At 56.6% G+C, this 25,159-nt stretch overlaps 1 protein-coding gene and 1 long non-coding RNA gene across 5 annotated transcripts in view; one reads left to right on the top strand and one right to left on the bottom strand.

The window, feature by feature from the left end:
• Window positions 1-1,423: 1,423 nt before the first annotated feature.
• LOC138843983 (uncharacterized) lies at window positions 1,424-2,514 on the bottom strand. The gene is made up of 3 exons (XR_011379272.1): window positions 2,375-2,514; window positions 2,166-2,264; window positions 1,424-1,725 (listed from the first exon to the last, which is right to left on the bottom strand). It is a non-coding gene; the product is annotated as an uncharacterized lncRNA (long non-coding RNA).
• Window positions 2,515-6,156: 3,642 nt separating this feature from the next.
• PHF2 (PHD finger protein 2) overlaps window positions 6,157-25,159 on the top strand; it is an 89,144-nt gene continuing 70,141 nt past the window's right edge. For 2 of the 4 annotated variants that reach the window (XM_070049984.1, XM_070049983.1), the window contains exon 1: window positions 6,157-6,319. In XM_070049984.1, the coding sequence (XP_069906085.1) occupies window positions 6,222-6,319 (98 nt within the window). In that variant the 5' untranslated portion in view covers window positions 6,157-6,221. The remainder of the gene's footprint in view (window positions 6,320-25,159) is intronic. The other 2 variants (XM_051846983.2, XM_051846981.2) reach the window with 1 other exon arrangement.

Raw genomic sequence — 25,159 nt, 5'->3', positions numbered from 1 at the left:
ACCACTGCTAGTCAACACAGCGTTGGAAGTCTTTGCCAGAGCTGTTAGGCAAAAACAAACAAACACGTAAATAAAAGGCATCCAAGTTGGAAAGGCAGAGATAAAATGATCTCTGCTTAGAGTGATATGGTATCATATACATATGTATATGTATGTAGGTATGTATTATATATATGTATGTATACACACACTCATCAAGATTTAGGAAACCTAGGGCCACCGCCTGTGACACCAGCATACCATATAGGCTGAGTCCAGCTGCTCCATTTCTGATCCATATCCCTGCTAATGCACCTGGGAAAAGCAGCAAAGATGGCCTAAATGCTTGGGTCCCTGCACACAGTGGGAGACCTGGAAGAAACTCCTGGCTCCTGACATCAGCCTGGCCCAGCCTCAGCCATTGTGACCATCTGGGGAGTGAAACAGCAGATGGAAAATCTTTCTCTTTCTCTCTCTCTCTCTTTCTGTCTCTCTGAGTGAACCAGAGTATAGGAGATATCTCTCTCCTCTCTCTGTAACTCTTTAAAATAAATAAAATTAATTTTTTTTAATTTAGGAAAACTAAAGATTCCCCAAGACAAACAACCAAACCCGTGAGAATTAATAAAGTCACTGAAGAGCAGGACAAAAAACTGACATATAAAAATCAATTTTGTTTCCATACTCTAACAGTAAAAAATGCAAAAGAGGAAATTAAAAATTCCATTTACATCAAAAACAATAAAATACTCAAGAATAAACTTAATCAAGGAGACAAAAGACTTGTACACTGAACACTACTAGACATTGCTGAAAGGAATTAAAGAAGACACACATAATTGAAAAGACAGCCTGTGGTCTTACAAGATTTATTAAGTCATTCTCTTAAAAAGTAATATACAGATTTACTGTAATCCCTATCAAAATACCAATGAGATTTTTTGCATAAACAATATTTTTTAGAAAAAAATTCATATGTAATCTCAATGGACCCCAAATAGCCCAGAGAATCTTAAAGCAGAATTCACACTTCCTGATTTCAAAACTTACTACAAACAGTAATCAGTGCGGCACTGGCATACAGACATACAGAGCAATGGAATGGAATACAGTGCCCAGAAATAAACCCTCACATATATGGTGAAAAGCTACTTGACAAGGTGGCAAAACCCACTTGATGGGAAAAGGACAAAGGGCAATCCCTTCAACAACAGTGCTGGGAAAACTTGACATCCACACGCAAAAGAATGAAGCCAGAACCTTACCTTACCTTAAGCACAAAAATGGACTGAAAATGGAATGAAGACCCAAACACAGAGCTACAAACATAAAGCTCTTAGAAGAAAACACAGGGGGAAAGCTTCATGGCATTGAATTTGACAGTGATTTCTTGGATATGGAACCAAAAATACAGGCAACAAAAGAGCAAGTAGATAATTCAGAATTCATTGAAACAAAAAAACTTTTATTAAAGAACCAGAGATTAGTAATAGAATAAAAAGGCAACTGACACAATGGGAGAAAATATTTGCAAATCTTCTAAGTGATAAGGATCAATATATAGAATACTGTACATAAAGGACTCCTAAGCTCCACAACCAGGAAACAAACAACACAATTTAAAAATGGGCAGGGGCCGGTGCTGTGGTGTAGTAGGTTAATCCTCCATCTGCGGCACTGGCATCCCATATGGGTGCCGGTTCTAGTCCCGGCTGCTCCTCTTCCAGTCCAGCTATCTGCTGCGGCCTGGGAGAGCAGTGGAGGATGGCCCAAGTGCTTGGGCCCCTGCACCCACGTGGGAGACCAGGAGGAAGCACCTGGCTCCTGGCTGCAGATGGGTGCAGCCCCGGCTGTTGTGGCCATTTGGGGAGTGAACCAACAGATGGAAGACCTTTCTCTGTCTCTCCCTCTCACTGTCTAACTCTATGTCTCAAACAAACAAACAAAAAAAAACCAAAAAAACAAAAAACAACCACCACCACCACCACAAAAACGCTTTGGAGATGACCAACATAGGTTGTAAAAAAAAAAAAAAAAATGGGGCAAAGGATTGTAATAGACTTCATAGATACATAGGTGGCCAAGAAGCACACAAAACAATATCAAGTATCACTCATCATCAGGAAATGCAAATCAAAATCCCGAGAAGTTCCTGCGCCCCAGGGAGCCCACTTCTGGACACATACCTGAACGTGAGAGCAGGTTCTACAGCGTGTACCTGCATGCCAGCGTTCTCAGCGGTGCTATTCACAACAGCCAAAGGGTAGAAGCACCCCGAGTGTCCACTGAGTGACACAGGACAGAAAAACAAACTGTGGTCTACACACACATGAAATGAAATACTAGGCAGTGTTAAAAAGGCATGGACTTCTGACCCAGTGTAGTAGAGACGAACCTTGAGGACACTGTGCTCGGTGAAATCAGTCGCAAAAGGACACACACTGTGAACCCATGTGTACGAGGTTCCTAGAGTAGTCAAATTAATGGAGACAGGAGGGAGAAGGGGTGTAGAGGGGTGTGTGTGTGTGAGTGTGAGTGTGAGTGTAAGTGTGTGTGTGCATGCATGCGCCAGGGGCTGGGGGAGGCAAATGTGGAGTCTGTGTTGAATGGGATGGAGTATCAGTTTGTGGAGAAGAGGGGTTCTGCAGAACAATGGTAGAGATGGTTAAACAGCAAAGTGAATGGCCTTCACACTGACCAAAGATGGTTAAAGATAGTAAATTTTGGGGGGCCAATGTTGTGCTGTGGCAGGTAAAGCTGCCGCCTTCAGTGCCAGCATCTCATATGCGTGCCGGTTCAAGTCCCAGCTGCTCCACTTCTGATTCAGCTCCCTGCTAGTGGCCTGGGAAAGCAGCAGAAGGTGGCCCAAGTGCTCGGGCTCCTGTACCCGTGTGAGACCTGGATGAAGCTCCTGGCTCCTGGGTTCAGCCTGGCCCAGCCCTGGCCGTTGTGGCCAATTGGGGAGTGAACCAGCAGATGGAAGCCCTCTCTCTCTCTGTGTGTCTCTCCCTCTCTCTCTCTGTAACTCGACCTTTCAAATAAAATAAATCATTTTTAAAAATGGTACATTTTGGCCAGCGCCGCGGCTCACTAGGCTAATCCTCCGCCTTGCGGCGCCAGCACAACGGGTTCTAGTCCCGGTCGGGGTGCTGGATTCTGTCCCGGTTGCCCCTCTTCCAGGCCAGCTCTCTGCTGTGGCCCGGGAAGGCAGTGGAGGATGGCCCAAGTGCTTGGGCCCTGCACCCCATGGGAGACCAGGATAAGCACCTGGCTCCTGGCTTTGGATCAGCGCGGTGCGCCGGGCCGCAGCGCACCGGCCGTGGCGGCCATTGGAGGGTGAACCAACGGCAAAGGAAGACCTTTCTCTCTGTCTCTCTCTCTCACTGTCCACTCTGCCTGTCAAAAAAAAAAAAAAAAAAAAAAAAAAGGTACATTTTATACTATGGGTATTTAACCAAAATTAAATAAAAACAAACTTGCAGTAGCACTCACTGCACTTGCTGAGTGGGGGAATGAGGAATGCATGAATGCAGAATAAATGCACTCCATACAATGACCTGCTGGGCAGCAGAGGGACAAAACACACCTGCCTCTGATGCTCATGCCTGCATGCGATGCTGCGTCACGCTGTTCCCGGGGTGCCGCGATGGAGAGTGGCATGGGGGCCATCCTCCTGACCCCTGCCATAGGCCAGGCGGCCTGGGGCCCAGGGGGCCACTGCCGCATGCTGGCAGACTAGTAGGTGCCAGACTGCAGCTGAGCCCTGGGGCGTGCAGGCTTTTGGTGGCAGGTGTAGAGACCCAGACAGCAAAAGCAATGGGGCATCAAGTTTGGGTCGAGGCCAGCTGAGCTTCTGGGCCACTGTCCTCATCCTCTCAGGGTCCTTCCCCTCCCTCTGAGCCACACAAGAGGCTCCCTTCATCCCCTGGCCCTCTGTGTGGCCCAGTCAGCTGTCCCTCCCTGCCACCCACCACCCTGCTCTCCCAGGTCACCTTCTCAAGTTGTATCTCTGAGAGTGCTCCATGTCTTCACTGCTCTGCCACGTCCCTGAGTGGGGCAGAGAGGGAAGGGGAGAGGGAAGGGGCAGAGGACAGGACAGGGGAGTCATGGGGAGAAGTGGGAGCAAAGTGGGTTTTGAACCGGGCTCTGTCTGGACATGCTCAGAACCAGACGCTGTGGGCAGGGCTGGCTGCAGACAGGAGACCTCCGGGGGCAAGTGGGAGGGAGGACAGGCTGTCCCAGGCACGTTCTGTGAGGCAGCGGAGGCACCGGCCAGGCCTCCAGTTCACCCTTCTCTCTCCCCAGCCGGCTGATCTTGCTGGCTGACACCGAGACACCCCAAGCCTCCGTCTTCACGGCTTTCAAACTGCCCCAGGACCATCTGCCGCAGCAGCAGCCTGAGTGTCCGGTGTGGCGATCCAAGCCAGACCCTGGCACAGGGTTTTCCAAGGCCTGGCTGGGCACTACAAGGCCCAGGGCCACGCACCCAGCGCTGCACCTGGGGAGCCCGCGGCACGCGCCGTGCAATGGTTTCCTTATTTGTAAACAAGGAAAGACAAGTGTTGGGATAGGCAGGGCTGCCCAGAGCCAGGGCCGCACACGGTGTTCTCCAGAAGCGTCCAGCTCTCACCCAACTGCCCTCCTGGCGCTGTCAGGGGAACGGCAGTGTGCCCATCAGCGCCGGGTGGTGCCCGCCCAGCTGGGCCCAGAGCCTCAGCAGTCAAAGCAGCAGGCAGAAGGAAAAAACCGGGACGAAGCCTTCCTGTGACCCCACGGGGCGGCTCCCAGGTGGGAGAGGTCGGGGTGCCCCTTCCTCTCCTCATGCATCAGCACAGGGGCACCTGCTGGGGACAGGAGGAGGGCTTGGAGGGCAAGCTGCATGCTGTGGGCCATCAGCCCCTTGTCAAGGGTGTCCTGAGGCACGGTGGGCCAAGATTCCTGCCCCGAGCTGCCCAGCACCTCCCAGCATTAGGTGGCTTCTGCCACAGGAAGCTGGGGCAAGAGGCAGTGAGGAGGGCAAGTCGGGCCTGACAGGTTTCTTACTATGAACGTGGCCTCTGTCCAGCACAGATGCCCCAGGGATGCCAGCAGCTGGGGAGGCAGGGCAGGTGCGGCTGGGGGGTGGGGGGTGGGTCCATCTCAGAGGGCACCTCTCCCACCCCACTCACCAAAGGCTCCGGGCACTGCAGGTGAGGTGGGGCAGGCTGCAGGGACAGCGCAATGCCAACCCCTGGCTTCCTCTCCTGTGGACACAGAAGTAGGGTAGCCGGTCTCCCGGCTGAGGGCTGGACTTTCAGTGGGGTTCCCGGGCAGCTCCACGCCACACTCTCCTCGTGCCTCTTGATCTGTCCCCGGCATCTGGGGAGCGAACATCTCCAGCTAGGATAAGGGGAGTGAGGAGGAGGAGGAGGAGGAGGAGGAGGAGGAGGTGTATTTGGGCCAGCACCACCACTGGGGACTAAGGGCTGGGGAAGAGGCAGGGAGGCCAAAGAAGGCATCTCCTTCCCACTCGCCGCGGGGTCAGAAGAAAGTTAGGGGTCTAGGACTTTCCTCTCTGCTGGAGGAGGGAGCATTCCAGCCTGGCACCCCTTGACCCGGCCGCGAGTAGCCCGGCCGGCGGCCGGCCGTGCCCTAGGGTCCCGGCCACCTTCTCCGCGGGGTCCCCGCAGCCCACCTCCCCGGGGGCGGGGAAGCCTTTGGCCCAACTTCCTCCCCGGGCAGGGACCCCTCGCCTATCTTCTCCCGCAGCAAGTACCACGGCCCACCTCCTGTCCAGCAGAGACCCCCGGCTCGCCTTCTCCCCTTGGCTAGGTCCCCCGGCCGGCCCACCTTCCACCCGGCCCGCCTTCCCCGCGCGGCAGCGGGGCCCAGGCCGGCGGGCGGAGGCGGCGCCACCCGGGGCGCTGACGTAGAGGCCGCTCGGCGGCCGGGGGTCCCTGCGGTGGGGCCGCGGCTCCCCGCCCGCCGCCCCCGCGCGTCCCTTCCCTTTTGTGTCCCGCGCGCGGCCCGGCCCGCGCACACTCGCGCCCTGCGCCCCGCGGCCGGGCGGCTCCGGCGCGGCCTCCAGCGCGCGCGGCATTGTGCGGACGCGCGGCCGGGAGCGCGCGGGCGGTCTGCGCCCCCGGCCCGTCCCCCGGCCGCGGCGCCGCCCGCGCCCGCCGCCCCCGCCCGCCGCCCCCGCGCGGCCCGGCCCGGCCCGGCCCGGCCCGACCGCGGCGCAGCGGCGGGGCGCGCGCGGCAACATGGCGACGGTGCCCGTGTACTGCGTCTGCCGGCTGCCCTACGACGTTACCCGCTTCATGATCGAGTGCGACGCCTGCAAGGACTGGTTCCACGGCAGGTGAGCGCGCAGCGGCCCGGCCGCCTCCCGCCCGCCCGGCCACCGCGGCCACCCGGCGCCCGGGCCCGCTCGGCGGGGACGGCTCGGCGGAGACGACTCGCCGGGGACGGCTCGCGGGGACGGCCCGCTCAGCGGGCACGGCTCGGGGAGGCCGGCTCGCCGGGGCCGGCTCGGTGGAACCCGCGCGCTGGGGCCGGGCCGCCGCGCGCCCTTTTGTGCCCAGGGCGGGGGCCGCGAGCCGGGCCGGCGGGGCGCCTGGCGCCCGCACAAAGCGAGGCCCACGGCCCGGAGGCGCCAGGGTGCGGGGAAGTTGGGGCCAGGCCCCGGCCGGGCGCCTGACAGCGGGGCCGCGCGGCCGCGGAGGCGGCTCGGAGGGAGGCCCAGGCCCCGCGCCCGCGCCTCCCCCTGCGAAGTTGCAGGAACTTTCCCCGCGCGGGCTTGGGCTGCCGGGCCGGGGGAGGCGGGCGCGCGGCCGGCGCGGGTCCCCGAGAGGCGCGAGCGGCGGGGCTGGGCGGCCGGGACACCCGGCGGCTCCTCGGACCTCGTCCCGGCGGGCGGACCCAGCCCGGCGGACTGCGGCGGCAGAGTCGTGTCGGTGCGCGGAGCGGGCGCCAGGCTTTGCCGCCTCCGCCCTGGCCTGCAAGGTTCCCCATTTCCTTAGGCAGGGACACCCCAATTTGACGTGACCTTATGCTCTCTAAGGAAGGTGGGGAGGGGGCAGGAGGTAAGCCGGGAGACACTGAAGCCTGCCTTCCTGGCCCTTGCCCGTGGCCGTGACCTGGCCCGGTGCCTACTTTTCACAAGCCAAAGGCCCTTCCCACCCAGAAGTAAAAGCAGCGGGAGGAAGAGGAGGGGTACTCCTGCCCGAACTGCTCCGACAGGTTCTCCCGCGGCTGACTTTGCCTGTGGGCTGTGTTTGGGCTGTCTGCCCTGCGGAGTTCCAGGACAGCCTGGGGGATCTGGCGGGGTCGCTGCAGCTCCTGATCCTCCCTCCGGAGTGGAGACCCCCTGCAGGTCCCAGCTGAGGGTGTTGAGACTGGGCTCAGGGGTTCTCACACCCTCTGACAAATGAGGCCCCGGTCCGCAGGCGCCCTGTTCGTATGTGGGGAGCAGGGTGGCAGGACCTGGTCCCCTCTGTGCCTAAGTCCCACTTCGTGCCTGTCAAGGGGATGCTTGTGAGGAGGGTGTGGAGTTGTGTGGTTCGGGACACATGCTGACTACGCGTGGGGCTCCCAGGATGCTCTCTCGGGGTTGCCCAGTGCTGGGAGACCCCTTCTGACTGCTGCTTGCCCCAGGCCCATGTGCACACCCACTAACTGCATCCTCTGGGAGTGCAAGGACCAGAGCCTGTATGGCTGTGCCAATCCCGAGACACTGGCCCCAGAAATCCTTGAACGTGGGGCCTGCAGAACCCTGTGGACCCTGGTCCTGAGCTCCGGCTGCTGCCCACATGTGGTGCCCAGACTGGGGAGGAGAGAGGGCTTGGGGTGGGGGGGCTTCCTCTTGTGCCTAAGGGAAGCTCTGGGGAAGGGGGCTGGTTCTGATCTGGTCTTCTAGGCCGAGGGAAAACCCAGGAACAAGGGACAGGCAGGGGAGATGGCTGGTGTCCTTTGCTCTATTGGTCCAGGCTGGGGGCAGGAGAGATACGACCTTAGACACCGTAGAGAGGATTGCTTGGGAACCCTGGGAGGAGAAAACTTCCTGGTGTGTCTGGTCCCCCTGAGTGGCTCCAGGCTGTGATGGACAGAAGGCCGGCTCAGGGACCAGGGCTATGTGGACAAGGTGGGGCTTGGCCGCATGCGGCTCTCTCGGCATCATTCTTACCATCAGTGAAACGAAAGTGTGTCGCCACGCCCGTGTGTTTCCCAATCTGCGTCGCTCGGATGACCCTCAGTAACCCCGGGCATACCACCTGTGCTGCCATTTGCTTCATAGTTTACCTGAAAGCTCACTTTTCAAAAGTTGGAGTCCTTTTTAACTTTGTATTCGGGGGGACTTTAGCATTACAAAAATGGTGCAGCTCCTCCGTGGGGTAGCCTGCGCTCACTCTGTCCATCTCCCTAAAGTTAGCGTCTTACATAACCATGGCGCCCGTGCACAAGCGAAGATATTCACACTAGTACAATGCTGTTCTTCCACCAACAACATTTACTCGTATTTCTGGAACCAGGTTTCCCCTGCTTCCTGCCCTTTTTCTTTTCTTTTTTCTTTCTTTTCTTTTCTTTTTTTTTTTTTTTTTATGACAGATAGAGATAGACAGTGAGAGAGAGATACAGAAAGAAAGGTCTTCTTTCCGTTGGTTCACCCCCCAAATGGCCGCTACAGCTGGTGCGGTGTGCCGATCTGAAGCCAGGAGCCAGGCGCTTCCTCCTGGTCTCCCATGCGGGTGCAGGGCCCAAGGACCTCCATTGCCCTCCTGGGCCACAGCAGAGAGCTGGACTGGAAGAGGAGCAGCCGGGACTAGAACCTGGTACCCGTATGGGATGCCAGTCCTGCAGGTGGAGGATTAGCCAAGCGAGCCACGGCACCAGCCCCTTCCTGCCCTTTTTCTGTCTAGGGTCCCAGGGTACATTTAATTCTCATGTCTCCTTACTCTGGTGAATATTTCTTTTAAAAGGAAAGTTCATATCATTCCCTGAAATAGAACATTAGTGTCACTTGCTGTGCACAGTCACTGTGAAAATAAACACGGAACTGTTGAAGTGAAAAGCCTGTGTCCTCCCCGCTGTGGTCGTATTGCATTCTTCAGTGAGCCCGTTTTTTTTTTTTTAAGTTTATTTCCATTTACTTGAAACTTAGAGTGAGAGAGTAAGAGTGTGAGAGAGAGATCTTCCATCCACTGTTTCGCCTCCCAAATGCCATCAACATCCAGGGTTGAGCCAGACTGAAGCCAGGAGCTGGGAACTCCATCCTGGTCTGCCACGCAGTGGCAGGCACCCAAGTGCACCCTGCTTTCCAGGGTACATTAGCAGGAAGCTGCATGGGAAGCAGGGGTGCTGAGGTCCATTATGGGATGTAGGCATTGCAGCAGCAGCCTGTCCCCTGCAACGCTGCACCTGCCCTGTGACCCCCGCTGTGCAGAGGATGGGGCAGAGGGTCTGTGAGTCATCTGCACTCACAGAACCCAAGTCTTTGCTCCTGGAAGCTTCGGGGGTGAGGACTTGGTGGGGCCAGAGCTGGCTTCTAAGGTGAAGCACTGTCCCCGTGTTCTCCTGAGGGCGCCCCACTGGGCTGGGAGAGGAAAAGCAGTCACCTGGGCAGGGGATCTTTTGTCCTGCATTCCTGAAAGGGCCTTGTGGAGCAGGGGCTGCAGAAAAAGGCCCTCCTTTCAGGCCCCTGGGTGTGTGGGCTGCCCCCAAGTTGCCCGGTAGGATTCCTTCTCCAGCCCCACCTTGACCTTGGCTGAGGGAAGCCTTTCAGCTTAGAGGGCCTGCGCTGGCCCCGCTGCTGCCCTGGAATCGGGGCTTTGACTTGGAAGGAATGGATTTTGGGGCAGAACCTGGCAGGAGGCAGGGAGGCTGGCGGATGCTGTCTAGCATGTCCTGTCTGCCCCGTCAGTAGGGATGTGTATCCCGCTCTCAGGCTCCTGCCCTTGGGCTGAGTGCTGTGGTCCGTCCTTGGGTCCGGTGTCTTCCGTCTAGAGGGTGGAGTCGGTGCCCTGTGATGGAGGACCGGGCCTCTCACCCTGTCACCAACTTGAGCTGAAGACTGGCCACTGCTGGGAGACAGGACTGATCCTGTAAAGTGTCAGACGTCCTCACAGGGGCTTGTTCTGTTGGGCTCCAGGGTTTGTGGGGGCATCCTCCGAGAGCTCGAGAGCTTTGCCCGGCCCTCCGTAAGCCTGTGCCCGTGCTGGGCGCGACTCCTGCGGGGCTTAGCTGGCCTCCGGGGCTCCCGGGCAGCTTGCTTGCCTCTGCCAGGGTGGGGAAGTCGAACTTGTGTGTGAAGAGTTCCACTCCAGTCTGTACCCAGAGGTGAGCAAGCCCTGCAGGGGATCTGAACAGACGAGGGACAGCAGGGGACTGGGGCTTTGACAGGGTCCCCGTGGCTGCTGTGGGGACAGAAGGGACCCAGAGTGGGGGCAGGAGACAGTAAGGAAGCTGCTACCCATCCAGGTGAGAGAGGGCGGCACAGGCAACAGTGGGCCTCTGGAAGTTCTCAGAAAGTGGAGTGGACCAGCCTCAGGGGGCAGGGTTCGCCTGGTTCTTGCGTGCTCATCCTTGCCAGGGTCTTCGAGTCCTTCCTTGGAACTGAGTTTGCCTGTGTGTATACACCCAGCCTCACTCTCCTTGGGGCAGAGCCACACGGAGGCGCCTGGGGACGCAGAACGTGGCAGAGTGAGTGTCAGCAGTGCTGACCCTTGCGGGGTTCAGGCCGGCGCCAACACTGGAGTTTGGGTTTCCAGAGCCCCAGACGCGGAATGCTGGGGAGCAGGGGCCCTTCTCGTGGAGATAGCGTGGTGACGTGTTTGGCAGTAAGGCTTCGTCATTTCCATCCATTAATTAAGTGGGTCTTTCCTCCCCGCGTGAGCTGCGGGAGCTCTGGAGGAGGAGAGGGGAGTGTGCTGCCCACTTCTGAGGGCAGAGTGGACGTCCCTGTGGGTTGCTTTCCAAAGGAGAGGTGTCCCGAAGGGGGTGGCTTGTGAGTGTCTCCTGCTTCTCCAGAATGTGTGTATCTTTTAGAAACATTTTTGGCTGGGCAAGGGCTTGGTGGGAGCTTCTGGACTGCAGCCCGTGTTTCTTTGGTGTCACCCAAGCATCGGGTCACTACGGAGGGTCTGGGATCTGGGCAGAGCCTGGGGGTGCTTGCTGTCAACTCTGCCACCCAGGCACCCTCTTTTCCTGGTGTCTTGCACGTACCAGGTCCTTATCTCAGAAGAATGAAGAGATTTGGTGTGTGGGCCAGTAAATAATGTGACGCTTTGGAACTCCTAAAACCAGACTGTGGGGGAAACAAAATTCGCTACTTTTTTTTAAAGATTTATTTATTTATTTATTTATTTCAAAGGCAAAGTGTGTGTGTCTGGGGTGGGAGGGAGACAGAGGGAGAGGAAGAGAGAGAGAGGTCGCGTTTTCCCATCTGCTGGTTTACTTCTTAAATCGCTGCAACAGCAGGTCTGTGCCAGTCCAAAGCCAGGAGTCATTAGCTTCATCGTGGTGTCCTGTGTTGAATGGCGGGGGCCCACACCCTCATGCTGTCTTCTGCTTTCCCGGGGACATCAGCAGGGAGCTGGATTGGAAGTGGAGCAGCCAGGACTCAAAAGGACTCGTATGGGATGCTGGTGCCACAGAGCCAGCCCCAGTGACGCTTGTTTGAGATTCTTGCTGCAGGGGCAGGCACTTGGGTGTGTTGGACTCCTTATCGTCTTCTTTGGCTTCCATGTGCACTGTGGGTGGTAGCTGGGGTGGCCCATCTTTCTCTGCATGCGCATAGGCAGCCCTGTGTCCTTGCTCCAGCTGGTGCCCTTGGCTATGCCACAGGTGGACACACTCACCTCCCACGCGGTACAGGTGAGGAGGTGGCGTCTGCCTGGCTTATGCTCTTCTGGCTCAAGGGCCTGAGCAAATACCAGGTGCTGATAACAACTCGTGTCCATGGCTGCGACAGCGTGGCATGGGTGGAGACGTCGCAGAGGAGCGCTGCAGACCGTGCCAGGCGATGGAGGGGGTTCCCTTCACGGGAGGCCCTGGGGCAGCTCCCTAGGGTCTCCCACGGGGCGCCTGTGTCGTGTCTGCATCCTTCCCTCTCGGGCTCCATATTTCTGCTGACCTGGATTCCTGGCCCCGGGGTGTGGTGGCGGCTGGGCTCCCCTGGCTGTGAGCTCTGTTTTGGGGGTGGGGTCTGTACACTTCTCCCCTGGACTTCCCCCACCACCGAAGGGCCAGGTCAACCACGGACGACCATACTTAGGATCCCACCCGCGACTGGTTTTCATCTCAGAGTGTGTAGCTCTTTGTGGTATCTGTCCCGACAAGTGGAAAAACCAGATCTTCATCTTTTTTTTTTTCTTTAATTGAGGCAAAATACACATAAAATTAGCCATTTGAAAGTGCACAGATTAGTGGCATTTAGTGCATTCACAATGTTGTGCAACCATCGCTTCTGTCTGGTTCCCAAACATTTTCATTGCTCTCCCCTCCCCCGCCCCCCAGCCCCTGGCAACCAGCAATCTGCTTTCCGTCTCTATGGATTTATCTATCTTGGATATTTCATATAAATAGAATCATACAATATGTGACCTTGTGTGCCTGCCTTTCACTGAGCCAAATGTTTTTGAGGTTTATCCGTGCTGTAGCCTGTAGCAGTGTCTCCTTGATTTTTATGGCTGGATAATATTCCACCGTGGGATGGACCACACTTTATCCATTCATCGGCTGATGGACATTTGAGTGGTTTCCACCTGTGGCTGTTGGAAATGCTGCTGCCGTGAAGACTATCTGTTTGAACGCCTTTCTCAGTTCTTTTGGGTATATATTTAGGAATGGAATTGCTGGATCATACAATAATTTTATTTTTAAGTGGTTTTTTAAAAGATTGATTTATTTGTTAGAAAGGCAGAGGAACAGAGAAAGAAGGAGAGAGGGAGGGAGAGAAAGATAGAGGTATTGAGATATCTTCCATCTGCTGGTTCTTTCCCCAAATGCCCACAACAGCCAGGGCTGGACCAGGCTGTAGCCAGGAGCTCAAAACTCAACCTGGGTCTTCCTCACGGCTGGCAGGGACCTAGGTACTTGGGCCATCATCAGCTGCCTTCCCTGGTGTGCATGAGCAGGAGGTTGGATTGGGAGTGGAGGATGGGACTCAATCCCAGGAACTTGGATATGGGATTCAGGTATTCCAAGCAAAGGTTTAATCCATTGTTCCTCAATGCCATGCCTGTACACTTACCTTTTTTGAGTAACCAACAAGCTGTTTTCCACAGGGGCCACTTATTTTAAACTTTCATCAGCAATGTATGAGTGTTCTAATTTCTCCACATTCTTGCCAACACTCCTTACTTTCCTAATTTTTTTTAAACCATAGCTGCCCCAGCAAATGTGAAGTCACATCACTGTGGTTCTGACTTAGCTATTGCTATTGACTAACGACTTTGAACATCTTTTCCACATGCTTATTGATTTGTGTAATGTTTTCTTTCCTTTTTTTTTTTTTTTTTGAGACTTGTTTATTTATTTACAAGGCAGAGTTACAGAGGGAGAGACAAACAGATGTCTTCTATCCACGGATCCATTTCCCAAATAGGCCATAACGGCTGGGGTTGGGTCAGGCTGAAGCAAGGAGCCAGGAATTCCATCAGGTCTCCCACATGGATGCAGGGACCCAGACATCTGGGCCATCTTCCACTACTTTCCCAAGCGCATTAGCAGGGAGCTGGATTGGAAGTGGAGCAGCTGGAAATCAAACAGGCACTCACATGGATGCTGACAATGCAGGTGGTGGCTTAACTCACAGCACCACAGCGCAGGCTCCTTAAGAGTCTTATAACTTTGGCTCTTATATTTAGGTTTTTCATCCATTTTCAGCTTATTTTTGTTTACGACCTAAGGGAAGGGTGCAGTTTGGCCCATTTGCATATGGATAATCCATTGTCTCAGCAGCATTGACTGGGAACACTGTCCTTTGCTTATTGAATGGCTTTGCACACTTATCAAACTCGTTTGACCATATATATGAGATTATTTCTGGACTATCATATCAGTTCCGTTCCCTTGGATTCCATGTCTGTCTTTGTGCCAGTATCATACTGTTTTGATTACTGAAGGTTTGAAGGAAGTTTTGAAATGAGACTTGTTATTTTTCAAGATTCTTGTGGTTCTTTGGCACCTGCAGCTCCACTTGAATCTTGGGATTTGCTGCTTCATTTCTGCAAAAAAGGCTGTTGGGATTTTGATAGGAATGCCGTTTAAGCTGTAGGTCCCTTTGGGTAGCATTGTCATCGTAATAGCATTAAGGCTTTTGAAAATTATTTATTTATTTTATATTTGAAGGGGGAATGAGAGAGAGACAGACAGACAGACAGACATCTGCTGGTTTACTCTTCAAATGCCAGAGCTAGGCCACAAAACGTGGAGCCAGGAACTCGATCTGGGTCTCCCACGTGGGTGGCAGGGACCCACATACTTGAGCCATCATCTGCTGCCTCCCCCTGCTTGTTTGCAGAAAACTAAAACTGGAAGTGTAGCCAGGACTCAAATCCAGGTGACGAGTGCCCCAGATGCCCGCCCCAGCATTAAGTCATCCCATCCACAAACACGAGCCGTCTCTCCTTGTATCTGTGCCATGCTTATCTCAGCCAGGTTTTGTGGTTTTCACTGTGCTTGTCTTCACCTCCTCAGGCCAGTTTATTCCTAGGTGTTCTGTTCTTTCGGGTGCTGTTGCCCAGAATTGTTTTCTCAGCTTCCTTTTCAGACTGTTCATTGCTGGCACTTTTATCTTTCTTTGTAATCGCCTTTGCACGTGGTGGCGGAGTTTCCAGGACCATGCGTGTGCCAGGCACCGTCTCTCCTGGCATGCTCCCCTGGCGTGCTGGCTTGGGTGTACCCAGAGCGCCTGCATGTTGTCTTTGTGAGTGTTTGTGGAGCCTCTTGCCTAGGTGCAGGGCTGAGAACTGTCTGGACACGTGCAGGACCCAGGACTCCCTCCTCCCCTGACTGCATCCTCCCCGTTTTAGCTGCACGAGATACTGTTGAGGAAGCTCTACTGGGACGAGTCTAGGGCCCCTGAGAGCGAGGCGAGTGACCACGCTGCACTGAGCAAGCAGCCGCCATGACAGGAGCTCCAGGCCAGCCACAAGGTCCACCAGGCACAGATAGAACTCTTTGGAATGGCCTGGAGTTGGAACTCGCCGGGCCAGCAGGGGAAGGCCCGGTGCGTGTTCTAGCCAGAGGGGCAGGAGGGTGGGGCCCCGGGGCGCCTGCAAGCAGGCTGGGAGGGAGTGCCGCGGCCACCGCGCTAAGGAGGCTGGGAAGGAGTGCCGCGGCCGCCGCGCTAAGGAGGCTGGGAAGGAGTGCCGCGGCCGCCGCGCTAAGGAGGCTGGGAAGGAGTGCCGCGGCCGCCGCGCTAAGGAGGCTGGGAAGGAGTGCCGCGGCCGCGCTGAGCCCTGGACCCCAGGGAAGCCGCATCCTTTCTCATCCCTCACCCTACCCTCCAAGGTTGGAGACCAGAGTGAGGGCAGCAATAGGGCTGACCCAGGGCCCTACCGCTGGTTAGTGTGGAGTGGGATTTGGACCCAGGCTGCCCATCAGAGGCCACACAGAGCCAGGGTGGGTCTCGGTGGCTGGAGGGCCAGTGAGTCAGGATGGAGGTCATGAGAGCAGCACTGGGACAGCTAAAGAGAACCTGTGGCCGGTGCACTGGTCTGGCCATCTAAGGTGCAGCCCCTCTGCCTCACGGAGGCTCCAAGGAGGAGCTGAGGCTGCTACTGAGGGCGGGAGCGGGGTGCTGTGGGTGCCTCCTTGTCCTGGAGACTGGGTACCCCACGTAGGGCCACCTGTGGGGCCGACCACTGCAGATGACATTGGGACATGCGGCAGCTTGGGAGCCTGGGGGTCTCCACGTGGCTTTGTGACTTGCCCCGAGGACAAGCTTCCCCCAGGGCAGCTTCCGCAGGAGACCTCCGGAAAAGCAGAGGCTGGAAGAGTGGTTGCATCCCAGGAATCTGGGTCTAGGCTAGAGGCAGCGTGGAGAGGGTTCGAGGGCCTTCCCTGCCAGTCCCCCTACCCCAGGGGTGTCCTGCTATTGCTGGAGCAAGGCTGCAGGCTGACCCAGGGATTCAGCTCCCATTTTCCTGCAGGACAGACTGAGACCTGGAGTCCTAAGGTCCTAGCAGCCTGGAATCAGGCAGAAACTGCAGCCTGGGTCTGTCCATCTTTGGTGAACAGGGCTGGGGGCGGAGGGTGTGCAGCTTGTGGGAGCGCCCCAGGTCATGGGGAAGAGGAGACCCTGTGGCTGCGTGCAGGCTCAGGTGGGCAGCACGAGGTTTGCTGTGAATCTCCTCCCACTGGAGTCGCTACACATGAGGGTTAGTCAGTGCAGTTACTGCGGTGTCTCCTTCAAAGTGGACAAAGTGACCACCCCCAACCCCCGGCTGTCTGGAACTGCGGCACCTGCCAGAGGTGCCTGTGCACTGTCTGTCCCTTGCACTGGGCACCCCTGGATGCCGTCCTCACAGCTGCTCCCTGGAGGGCCTCAGACCCAGGGCTGCTCAGGAGGAGTGAGCTGGGGTGGGGGTCTGCAGCCTGCCACGTCCTCCTCTGATAGTGCGGCCACTGGCTTTGCCCCAGCCAGCTGCCCCACTCCCTCTACTACAGCGAGAGTGCCGGCCGGTTGGGGACAGCTGCGAGACTTTCTTGTCACCCCTAGCTGTGCGTGGCTACTGCATGTCCTGCTCCAGGAATCCCTGAGTCTCATGCCAGGCTGGGAGTTGGGAGATTTGCCCACGTCTGGGCCTGGCTCCTCATCTGTCACCTGGCTGGTGACACTTCCCAAGCACCTTAGGGGACTGGGCTCTGTTCTAAGCCCAGGGGGTGCAGCAGTGAGGAAGATGGCAGGGTTTCTGCATCTGCATGAGACCCTGGGGCTGGGGCAGGGAACGATCCCATGGGGCAGGCACAGCGCTCACCACCAGCCACCTTCAGGAGCGCACTGGGGCAGCCTGGAGGTTGCCTGAGCCTGCTGTGTGGGAGAAGGCAGGGCAGAGCCAGTACCGAGTGCGGGGAGAGGTGGTGAGTGGCGGTTCACATTTTACCCCTGCAGCAGCAGGGGCAGGACAGGGGCAGGGCATTCTCCAGTTTACGTTTGTAGAGTTCTCTCGGAGTGCTGTGGGAGGTGTGGCTTGTAGGGTGAGAAAGAGACACCAGGGACGATGGAGTCCTAGGGTGAAAGGTGGAGGCTGCCTGGGTAAGGGATGCAGAGCCCCGGACTGAAGGATGGGGAAGCCCAGGGTGACAATGTTGGAGCTCCCGGTAGGGGTTGATGAGCGCTGAAGGGTGGGAGGTGGGAGGGCGTCTGTCACTGTCACCCTGCCTGCCCTCTGGGAGGGCTGAGCCTGCCGGTGCTGCACCTGCTCTGAGCCACTTGGTGCCTTTGGAAGGAGGCTGTGGCTGCTGTTCGGCCCCAGGGTGTCATAGCCCAGTGTTGGCCTGGGACTCATTCCACCCATCTGCCTTCTGGTAGCTGCCCCTCTGCCCCTCTGCTCCCACCCTGCCCCTCTGCTGTCCACCCCCTGACAGCCTTGGCCTTGAAGCACCAGCTCTACTGCTGTTAAGCATGAAGCCAAGCAGGTGGTGTGGGTAACTCCCTCTGATGTCAGAGGTTGGTCCTACTCAGTCTGTACCCCACCAACTGTTTATGAAACCTCTGGCCCTGACCTTGAAGGCAATACCCGGGGCAACCCGAAGGGATTTGTGTTTGAGGAAGCCCCTCTGGCGCTTGGGGGTGCTGGCTGAGTGAGAGGGACCCCAGGGGGCAGCCGGGGGGTGGGGAAGCTTCACTCCCAGCTTGGGGCTCGGTCCCTTGCCACACCTGACAGTCTCCTCACTCCAGTTTTGTCTGCAGAGCAGCCGCCGGGCCACAGCGCTGGGAAGGGCCCAAGTGCTGGATTCACACCCGGAGAAGGGAGCTTAGTAAGCAGGCTGGCTGGGGTTCCATCCGAGGGAAGCCTTTGTAAGAACTGTAACAGGCCACGGTGGAGGGAAGCGTGTTCACAGCAGGCCCTGGGCCTGCACTGGAGACTCGTCTGTGGCGGGGCTGCCCATGCACTGCCCCCACCCAGCCGAGCGCAGCAGTGCCACCCTGGGGGTGACAACCTGAAGCGCCTTGGGTCATTGCTGAATCTCCCTGGTTGAAGGTAGGAAGCCACTAACCTTCTTCCAGATATGTTGCAACTGTATCTGGTGGAAAACTGATATTTAATTATTTATTTTGATGCACATTTATTTATTCGAAAGTTTTTAAATTATTTTGCAGAGGAAACACTAGCACGGATTAAAGAGGGAGTGGGGGATGGAGCGAAAGACCAGGCCTGGTTTCCCCAGCCCTCTGCCTGGAACCCCCCAGCCCTCTTTCTGGAGCCCGCAGGACTCTAGCCCCGGGGCAGCTCATGGTCCCAAAAGCCCCCACTCACTCCCTGACGCTTCCGTGCCCTCCATCGGGCCATGGCGGCGCAGCTCTGGGGTGCGTGTGGCCTGTGGCTCCTTTTGCACTCTTGTGTAGTCTTGCACAGTGGGATCCTGGTCTGTACGTTTGTGTGCACATCTGCAAGTGTATCTCCTGGATCCAGTCCAGGAAGTCAAGTTGCTGAGTGGAAGGAGTCAGCATTTCAGATTTTAAAATCTGCACGCTGGGCAGGCAGCACACGTCCTGAACGTCTTGATCTGTATCAGTTCAACCTGGAAGGCGGAGAACAATTTCCCACCATCGTTTCAGCTTGCAGTTTCCTAATTACTGAGCTCACTGGCGTTGCCATCCTGTCTCCCTGTGGTTGTAGGTCCTTGTCTATGGCCCTGATACTTCTGTGGAGATAGGACGGGCAGGGTCAGTCCCAGAGGTCAGGTGACACTGATGCTTCCTGCCTGCCCCCTTCTTCCCTCCCACCTGTTTGCAAAATGCCCCTGCCTTGTCCAAGACCCTCCGTGATGGCAGTCCTCCTTTGGTTTTTGTTCCTCCCATTAATTTTGGAACTGTAGTTTTCCAGAGAAGGTGTAGACACATCTTCTCGTACCCTGGGCCCATTCCCCTGAGGGCTCACATCTTGCGCCACCACCCACGAGGCTGCGGGCCCTCCCCACAGGTCCTTCCTTAGCTGGGAGCCACCGTGAAGCTCGTATACCTGTCCCCCATGGTCTTGGCCCCTCCGGGTGCTATGGCACCTTCTCAGCCTTCCCTTCCTTTTTGGGAAGGACAGATGTAGTGGAAATGACCTTTGGAATCGCACCTCTGTTGCCCCGCAGGCCCTGAACCAGAGGTGTGTGCTGGGAGCACTGGGAGCATTTGCTCTAAGCGCCCTTCCCAGACAGGGAGCTGAGGCTGTGCAGTGGGTCAGGGCCAGGCGGGCCCAGAGTCTTCTCTGCACCCGACATTCCTTCCTCCTGTGTGTTCTGGAGGAAATGCCCACAACCAAATTCAGTTTCAGGCCTGTGAAGCCCACGGAGCCAGGGCAGGGTCCGCAGAGTGGGGCGCCCCGGGGGGTTGGGGAAAGCTGAGTTTCTATAGAACTGGATACCCTGTGCTTGCCTTTGCCCTGGGAAGGACTTCACCCCGCTGGCCTCAGAGGGGTAATCCACACCTGCTACCTGGCTCTCTGGAGCACTGGGATCTCGGCGAAGTTCTTCCACGGCGCCCGCCCACCCGCAGGCCCCACCACTCGCTTGGCCTGAGCATCCTGCAAGGCCAAGGCTTGCTGAGGTATCTGCCGGGTGCAGCGCAGGGACCAGACTTCCTCCTTGGGATTGCAGCGCACGTCTGGAAGCTCGTGCCGATGAGAGGCATGCTGCCTTCTGTCTGTCCGTCTGTCTCTGTGTGTTTACTGTGGGTTGTGGCTGGGGTGTCTGAGCTGGTGTCTGCTGCCTGCCTGTGTGTGATGCCATGTCCCCATTTTATAGATGAGAAAACTGATGCTCTGGTGGCCCAGGAGCCTTGGCAGACAACAGTGAGGTCAGAGGTGGTCAAGCACCAACAGGTATCGTTGCAGTAGGGCCAGTCCAACTGCCTGGTCTTGTATTGCCCGAGAGGCCCCAGCTGGCACCCCCAGGCTTGTAGCCCCACTGTGGTGGAGGGGGGCATCGGGAGCCTGCAGCTACATCGCTACTCCAAGCCCTTGATTCTTTCTTTCTTCCCCTCCTCTCTCACTTCCCCTCCCCTCCCCTCCCTTCTCCTCTCCTTCTTATTAAAGTTTATTTATTTGAAAGAGAGAGAAAGGGATAGACAGAGATCTTCCATTGGATGGTTCTCTCCCCAAATGCCTGCAACAGCTGGTGCTGGGTCAGGCAGAAACCAGGAACCCAGAACTCCGTTTACGTCTCCCCCTTGGGTGGCAGGGACCTAAGGTCACCGTGTGCTGCCTTCCCAGGCACGTGAGCAGGAGCTGGATTGGAAGCAGGGAAGCCGGGGACTCAAACCAGCACTCCCAGGTGGGCTGTGGGCGTCCCTAATCGTGTGGCTTCCTCTTCAAGGGTCTGCACGGGGCCCACCTGGAGGCCCTGGGCGGGAGCGGCTCAGGCTACATTGGCCCAACAAGCTGCTATTTCCCGTCTTTGTTTTTCGTGTCCCTTATGCTTTAAAAATGTTCAAAGAGCAGATGCTAGAATGTTCTAGTTCTAGCAGGATCTGGCCTTGGGGACTAGAGTCCCAGTGATGCCAGGAGAGGCCTCCTTTCTTTCTTTCTTTCTTTCCCTGAAAGATTTATTTTTATTTACTTGAAAGGCAGAGTGATAGAGAGAGGGAGACAGAGCTTCCATCTGCTGGTTCACTCATTGCAACAGCCAGGGCTGGTCCAGGCCAAAGCCAGGAGCCCAGCACTGCATCCAGGTCTCCCGCATGGGTGGCAGGGCCCAGGCACATGGGCCATCTTCCCCTGCTATCTCAGCTGCATTATCGGGGCTAGGTAGGAGGCAGGGTGCCCAGGACTTGAACCAGCACTCCTACTGGCTTTGAGGGAGGCGGCCTAACCTGATGTGCCACAGTGCCAGCCTCCAGAGGGGTCTTGACTTCCACCTTTTTCCCTGGGCTGCCTCTGGGGGCTGCAGTGCCACCAGATTGATGCCCTTGGAGTTGTGGTGGGACCGAGGCCCAGGGCTCACCTCCCTTGGTCTGGAGTCCCGATCTCTGCTCATAGGACCTTGGACTGCATGTCCTCTGTGGTCTCTGAGGATTTCATCCAGCGCTTCCCGAGGGAGCGATCTGCATCTTCTTAAAACTGGTTTCCCTAGAAACCGCTGGAGTTGCCACTGCAAAGCTGGCTTCTGATTTTGAAAGAGATTATGCCTTTTATCTGGACTATCTGTTCGAAATCCACCATCGCAGCTTTAAAAGTACGCAGAGAGACATTTTGGTTACTCATTGAACAACTCAAGGCACCTGCACTGTTGTTTACTGGAGCTGAGAGAGGATGAAGTGAATGACACACCGTGGGGAGCTATGCAGCTGTCAGCGAGGATGGGGCCGACAAGGTGTTTTTATTTATTTATTTGAGAGTTATAGACAGTGAGAGTGAGAAACAGACAGAGAGGTCTTCCTTCCACTGGCTCACTCCCCAGGTGGCCGCCATGGCCGGAGCTGTGGTGATCCGAAACCAGGAGCCAGGATCTTCTTTAGGGTCTCTCACGTGGGTGCAGGGGCCCAAGGAGTTGGGCCATCTTGCACTGCTCTCCCAGCAGAGAGCTGGATGGGAAGAGGAGCAGCCGGGACTAGAACCGGCACCCATATGGGATGCCAGCAGCACAGGGGGCGGATTGACCTGCGCCACACCGCCAGCCCCCTCAGTAAGGTGTTAATATGGGAAGTGTTGATGACGAAACATGAGGTGGAGCGCTGTGTGCATAGTAATGATAGCTGGGGTGAGTCAGTCCAACTCAAAGACATGCTAGAAGGGAACATACCAAATGTTAAAGGTCAAGGTTGTGTTTTCCTGATGCTTTGTTCTCTGTGTTTCCCAAGTTGGGTTCCAGGCGTGTCACGTTACTCTTGTATTCACAAGGACAGTGAGCAGTGCACTAGAATGAGGGGCCCCGGAGCTCTTGCTGCCTTCTGCAAGATTCCGCAGACACAGGTTTGTTTAATTATCTCACTGGCCACGCAGCAGAGGCAGGCTGTTGGCCCCAGGCCTCCCGACACCGAAGGCTGGGTGGGGTGGGATCTCCCCAGCCTTGGCACACCCTTTTCTGCCATGACCCCTCCCCCATTAACACATGGGCGCCGTGGCCAAAGCTGCCTGACAGTCCCTGTGGCTGGGCAGGAGGCTGCAGGCGGAAGGTTCAGTCCAGAAGGGGGACCATCCTCCCCTCCTTTGGGACCATCCTGGGGTGGGGGTGGGGGTGGGGTTCCCGTTCCCACATTCTGCAGACTGTGAGCTCCTGGGTCAGCGATAGGCCCTCCAAGACCATGTCCCAGAGCAGCAGGGCTGCCCTCCCCCGCTCCCAGGGTGGCCTGTGTGACCCCAGCCTCCTGCTGATTGTCAGGGAGCGCACAGGCCCTGCGCCGGGGAAGAGCAAGCTGGGACCTTGTGACAGGTACTCTGATAGTTACAGACACCAGAGGAACACTTAGAGCCATTCAGTACTTACGCACACTGATGATCACCTGCTAGTGCTCACAGAGGGGCACTTAGCAGCTGAGCGATTGCGTGCACAGAGCCGAGCATTTATAGATTCTAATAATTACTTAGAAACAGACACTTAGAGATGCCGTATGATTACTTGGATGCTGACAGACGTTACAGGATCATGTAAAGATACTAAATGATGACTTTGGGTACTTAGATACTTATGCTAAATGTTTACTTACAGGTACCTGGGTACTTACAGATACTCAAAGAATACATACAGATACTGGGTACTTTCCAGATGCTAACAATTAGTTTCAGGTGCTGAACAATAACATAAATATTCAGATACTGTGGTTGCTAAATTATTACCTGTAGGTACTTAGGTACTTACAGACATTAAAGCAGTACTTACAGGTGCAAACCCTGAACTTAAAAATGCTCAGGTACTTAAGAGATACTGACCAGTTACTACCAGATACTCAGGCACTTAGAGATGCTAAATGATTGCTCATAAGTGCCCAGCTTCTAGATGCTGTTGAGTACTGCAGGTACTCAGTTTGGGATGCTCTAGGTGCTCAGTACCTAGTGCTTACCTGTAGATTCTTGAATATGTGCAGGTGCTGAATTATCATTATCATAACTTAGAGAACCTCGGGTGTTACAGGAGTGAAGGGCCGGCTCCCGGAGCCCAGGCTGTGTGTGCACGCTCAGCGTTTATGTACATAGTCTCAGATGCCTACCGACGCCGAGAGAGCGTTGATGGAGACTCACAGGTATCTCATCCGGAGGCAGAGAGGAGGGCAGGAGTCTGAGGAGCCACTTCAAGTGGATCCACTTCAGCAACAGCAGTACAGAGTTCCTGAACGTACAGTGTAAGCTTTGGGAAAATTAAGACTGGGAGTTGCAGAAAGTATTTTCGGGCCGTCGTCGTCATGCGCCTGGTCCAGGGTGCCCAGTGGCATGTCCGTCTTCGTGCACAGGTCCTTTCTGGGTGTGCCTGGCTCAAAGTGCTCCCTGCATGACGTGCATGTGCACGCTCCATACGTGTGCATCCAGAGTCCTTGCTGGGGGTGGCGGGGGACCCCTGAGTCTGCAAGGCCTGGAGCCCGTGAAGCAGTCAGTACCCAGGTGGTGATCCAGGGTGTCTGTCGGCCGAGCACGCTGATCTACAGCAGTGGTTTTGTCTGTGTTATGTTACCCGTGCTCCTGGCCTCTCTGTTAAGGCAGTCCCTCCTGTCCTGTGTGCAGTACCCAGGGCCGTGGAGACTGTGTCATAGGAGACTGGGCACAACTGGGGTTGGGAGAGCTCTCAGACTCTCAGAGGGCATCCTCCGGGCCCTTGAATGGCGAGGAAGCTGTGTCGCCAGGCCAGCGGGCTGGAGGGCCGTGCTGACTGTGGAACACAGCACCTCAGCCTCGAAGGGCGTGCATTTGTCGTCCTGCACAAACCTGGCTCCACCTGGCCGGCTCCCGGCTCCCGGCTCCCGGCTCCACGGACGTTTGTTTAGTGAGCAGGGAATGCTCCACAGATGCATACTCACCGCCTCTGTGCCCCAAACCCTGCTCCCCTTGAATGCAGCAGCTGTCTGCACCCTGGCACCACCCCCCCCCCCGCCCCAGGACAGTGATGGCGAGCTCCAGGGCAGGTTCACCCTGGCTGAGGATGCCTTGGCAGGACCTGGGCTGGGAGGAGCCAGGGGCAGCTGCCTTCCCTGGTGGCTGGCGTGGGACGGGAGAGGTGGGCTCCATCCAGGGTGTTTCTTCTTTTACAATCTAATTTTAATCACGCCTAAGTCGCGCAGGTAAGAATGTCCCTAAAAGTCCCTAGCCTTACCCTTGACCTGTCCTTGCCCCTGTGCCCTGAGGGGCTTCCCATGGGCCACCTCGTGTGCGAGGGGTTGCCCTTAGGAAATCCCAGTGCTCTTTGGAATCTTGCGTACTTCTGAAGGACCTTGTGTGTGCCATCAAACTGCGGCTTTTCCTACAGTCGGCAAAGGTCTCCACTGGCCCCCGTCCCAGGCACTCCTGCGGGCAGATGGGGTGGCTGCAGGTGGGCCGGGAGGGTTGTGCCATGTGCGCCTCGTACCATCCATGCCTTCCCTTGGAGAGGTGGCCCCGGGTGGGAGAGCGGGCGGCCCTGCAGAGCACCACCAGCACGGTGGAGTGCTAGTCAGTGAGTGGGACCTGCATGGACCCAGGTGGGCTGCAAGTAGCTGCCAGCGGAGCAGTGGCAGAGGCGGGCAGCAGCAGGGGGCAGAAGTGAGCTTAGACAGCCGAGGGGAAGAGCACACGCATGAGGCCAGAGTGCTGGTGTCTCAGGCCCAGCGGCGGCTCAGGACGGCCTGAGCAGCTGTCTAGGGAGTGCGTCCCTTCCCAGACCTCACCTTACTCCCCCGTAGGCGTCATGCTGGCGTGCCTGGGGCCCAGCCCCCGAGTTCTGAGCTTTGTAGTGGTGGCACAGCACGAGGGGACACACCAGGACACCCAGTGACATTGTGGAAGCTCAGGGTTACTCCAGGTCAGGTCAGCAGGGTCAGCCTGGCCCTTCCTCCTGGGCAGCAGTGATGAGAGGCAGGGCC

The sequence above is a fragment of the Oryctolagus cuniculus genome, chromosome 1 (assembly GCF_964237555.1).
Source record: "Oryctolagus cuniculus chromosome 1, mOryCun1.1, whole genome shotgun sequence".
NCBI lineage: Eukaryota > Metazoa > Chordata > Mammalia > Lagomorpha > Leporidae > Oryctolagus > Oryctolagus cuniculus.
Note: the sequence above shows the minus strand (reverse complement) of the source record. Positions and strands in the feature narration are given on the sequence as shown.